Here is a 3,494-nt window from a genome sequence, read left to right on the forward strand (position 1 = left end):
AAAAAAAAAAAAAAGGTCTAATCCACCCTGAAGCTATTAACAGTCTTAAATCCAATATCAAAGTGTTGAAATATATAAAGCATTCATTCCTCCTCTGGTACCTACACCCTGATTCTCCTCTGGCCACTATATTTGGCTACTGTTAGTATAGCTCAGGTATTACTAATTCCATCCCTGATTCATGGATGGGATGTGTATTTGTTTGAGTGTGTGCAGGTATATTCCCTAGGCCTCACCAATTAATTAGAGAATTACAACTATATCTGGCCAAAAATGGTGCCAGAATATACCTAATACCCATTCAAGAGTTAATTCCAGGACCTGGGCTCGAGTGACTAGGAGAAAAGATAACTTTTTTCTGTGGTCTTCAACACAGGAAGATGTAAGCTTGAATTTGTTAGGAACAGGCACTAGAGAAAAAAGCCTGCTTGAGAACACAATGAGAGAAACAAAAACAAAAACAAAAAACAAAACTCAATGAAATGGAGAGAATACATGCTAATATTACTGTCTGGGTTCTATTTCTAGCCACACTTGGATTTTTCAGTTATGTTACTCAATAACTCTTTTTGCTTAAGCCAATCTGAATTTTCATGAGCTGCAACTTACAACTTCTTGACTGATACAGTCTTCAGTAATCATGTAAGGCAGCTGAGAAAGCAATGGAAATAAGCAAGTATATAAGGATCCCGTGAAGGGATGCCTGGCTGACTGAGTCGGAAGAGTGTATGACTCTGGTCATGAGTTCAAGACCCAAGTTGGGTGTGGAGATTGCTTAAATAAATAAAAAACTTATTAAAAAAAAAAAAGGATCCTTAGAAGTCACTTTTCAAATAGTACCAATGTGCAATGTCTACTTTTTTACACTCTGATTATAGTAGCAAAGAGAAAGTGAACAGAGGTATGCCACACACATCATGGAGAGTTCTTTTCTTCTACCCACCTCCTTTTCATAAAAACTTTCAAATATACAGGGGCGCCTGGGTGGCTCAGTGGGTTAAAGCCTCTGCTTTCGGTTCGGGTCATGATTCCAGGGTCCTGGGATCCAGCCCCACATGTGGCTCTCTGCTCAGCAGGAAGCCTGTTTCCTCCACTCTCTCTCTCTCTGCCTGCCTCTCTGCCTACTTGTGATCTCTATCTGTCAAATAAATAAATAAATCTTTAAAAAAAAAAACTTTCAAATATACAAAAAATTGAGAGACAAACACACTATTCACCCATTACGGTACAGCCACCACTCAAGTTCAACAATCCTTGATATATTCTCTTGGGTGGGGGTTGGAAAGTAAGCCGCAGACCTAAGGCTTCACCTCTAAAATACTTCAATGTTCATCATTGCGGAGGGCCGGATTCTAGCTCTTTAAATCCTGCACAGGCTTTCCCCTTCTAGCACTTCTTTGAACTATTTGCTTTCATAATTTGCTTCAGCACTTAAGGTGCTTTCTTACGCTTCTATTTAACAGTCATATGTATGTTGTTTCCCCTAGACAGACACATATTTCAATAGGTATGTGCCACACCTTCTTTCAAAATAGTTTCCTATGTTATTCAAGCACAGAAATGAGCATAAAAGTTCAAAGAAGGGCAAGGCTTTCTATATACCTATTGATAGTGACAATAAACACTAGGTGGAGAAGGTACTAGGGGTACATACAAGCCATTTTCTACCTAGTTCATTAGATACTCCAGGAGTCTCTTAGAGCTGGAACCCAGCTCTCTATACGGGCTCTAGCAGACACAGAAACTCCTATCAAAAAGGAGAGAGTGCATCTGTACTCCGAGAAATAACAGGGAGACGGGTTATTTTTAATAGAGACTCACACTCACCTGGGATCTAGCTGTGAGGCGCAGAGCTGCCACTTCTCCCTCTTCTGTGCTCTGCTCTGGGGAAAAGGGAGAGTCCTGGGAAGACAGAGCTAAGGACAAGAAAGCAGTATAATGATAGGGCCTAGATCCATCCTGTGATTCAGATTTACAAGTCGAAAATTCCCTCCCCATACTAATGGTGCTCCCTACAAACACTGTAAAGGAAGGGGGGGAGCCCCAAACAACCCAGGATCCCGGGATCATGGAGAAATGTCTAGAAGTGTTGCTACTCAGGACTTAAGTTCACTCAGTTGCTGTAATTCTAACACATTCTGGAAAGATGGCACACTCTGATCTAGAAATAAAACTAAGTCAGTTTTCTCCCTGAGCTTAATGTCCATATCAAAAAAACAGGCTCAGTAGCTTTCAGAAATCACCCTGCAAGCTTATTTAAAACGAAGATTGCTGAATCCCACCTCCAAATAATTATCATTAGTTCAATCTATGGTGCAATCTAGAAATCTAACAGGCACTTGGGAAGGTAATCCTGATGTAGGAGGTCAGAGACCAAACTTCAACAAAGACTGCTCTGGTAAACTGGAGATCAGTCACTGACTTCTAGGCCCGCTTTCTCCTATATAACACAAAAAATGATTTGCTTATTGAAGTCACATGGTAATCATGCAAAGTGGCATAAAAGGCGTGGAAATTATTTTGCCAACCAGAAAGCGAAATTCTCAGACCCACGACTGAGGCTAGGTTGGCATAATCATCTGGGAGGAAGAATGTGTGCGAAAAAGTAATCAGGGCTCTGCTCACGCCTTAGAAGCTAACCTTCCGCTCGGATTTTGCGGGTGGCTTTGAAGGGTCCATTATGCGCCTAGCTGGAGAGGAGAGAGGGTGGATCCCACACCAAGCCCTTCGTGCTCCCTCCAAGAGCCCATCAGTCCCCCAGACAAAGGAGACGGACAGCACTCTCCGCGAAGAGCCACCTTCTGTGAGGCAACTGATTTCCCTTCGGGAGGAAAGAATTTCTCCCTCCCCAACACAAGTTCAACAACACTTCGGCAACTCCTACCTCTCTTCTCAGGCTTGTCGGCCAAGTCGGTCTCCATGATCACTACCTGCTCCGGGTTCCGAATATTCTGATCTCCCACCCAGTTCAGACTTCTCCGGGCAGAACAGCGAGAAGCCCCCGCGGCCTCGTCGTCCTCCTTCCTGCCCTCCCTCCGGGGGCTCTGCTGGAAGGCTTCGATCAGCTCGGGTCGGGATTTTTCCTCACTCTCGAGCCTGGCTCGGTCCTACGAGGCTGGAACCTGGAAACCCGGGGACAGCATCCCTGAGGCTGGGTGCCAGGTGCCTGTCCCTGCCGCCTGCAGCTGTCCCTGGGGGCACTGAGCGGCTGCGAGGGACCAGCCAGGTACCAGGAGCGCAGACAAATCCCGCCGCGCTCCGGGCTCTGCCAGAAGCCCCGCAAAGGCCCCGCGCCCCGCCCCTCGCGCACCCGCCGGCACCGCGCTCACACCCGCGTCCCGGGGAGGCGGCAGCCGCGGGAGGGATTCGGAACGGAGCGCGAAGGGATGGGGCTCGTGGTCCGCCCTCGAGGCCCCCTCCATAAACGCGCACTCCAGCCCCGACTCGGCACGAACTGATGCCTCAGGGGCCACCATCCAGGCTGACTGGAGAAG

At 46.6% G+C, this 3,494-nt stretch overlaps 1 protein-coding gene across 1 annotated transcript in view; it reads right to left on the reverse strand.

The window, feature by feature from the left end:
• LOC111158789 (zinc finger protein 286A-like) overlaps positions 1-3,110 on the reverse strand; it is a 6,727-nt gene extending 3,617 nt beyond the window's left edge. Inside the window, exons 1-2 of the mRNA XM_022521043.1 lie at positions 2,885-3,110; positions 1,828-1,916 (exon numbers count right to left, since the gene is read on the reverse strand). Of these exons, the coding sequence (XP_022376751.1) occupies positions 1,828-1,916; positions 2,885-2,921 (126 nt within the window). The 5' untranslated portion in view covers positions 2,922-3,110. The remainder of the gene's footprint in view (positions 1-1,827; positions 1,917-2,884) is intronic.
• Between the last annotated feature and the right edge of the window lie 384 nt (positions 3,111-3,494).

Source organism: Enhydra lutris, unplaced genomic scaffold (assembly GCF_002288905.1).
Source record: "Enhydra lutris kenyoni isolate GAN:26980312 unplaced genomic scaffold, ASM228890v2 scaffoldscaffold63, whole genome shotgun sequence".
NCBI classification, from domain to species: Eukaryota; Metazoa; Chordata; class Mammalia; order Carnivora; family Mustelidae; genus Enhydra; species Enhydra lutris.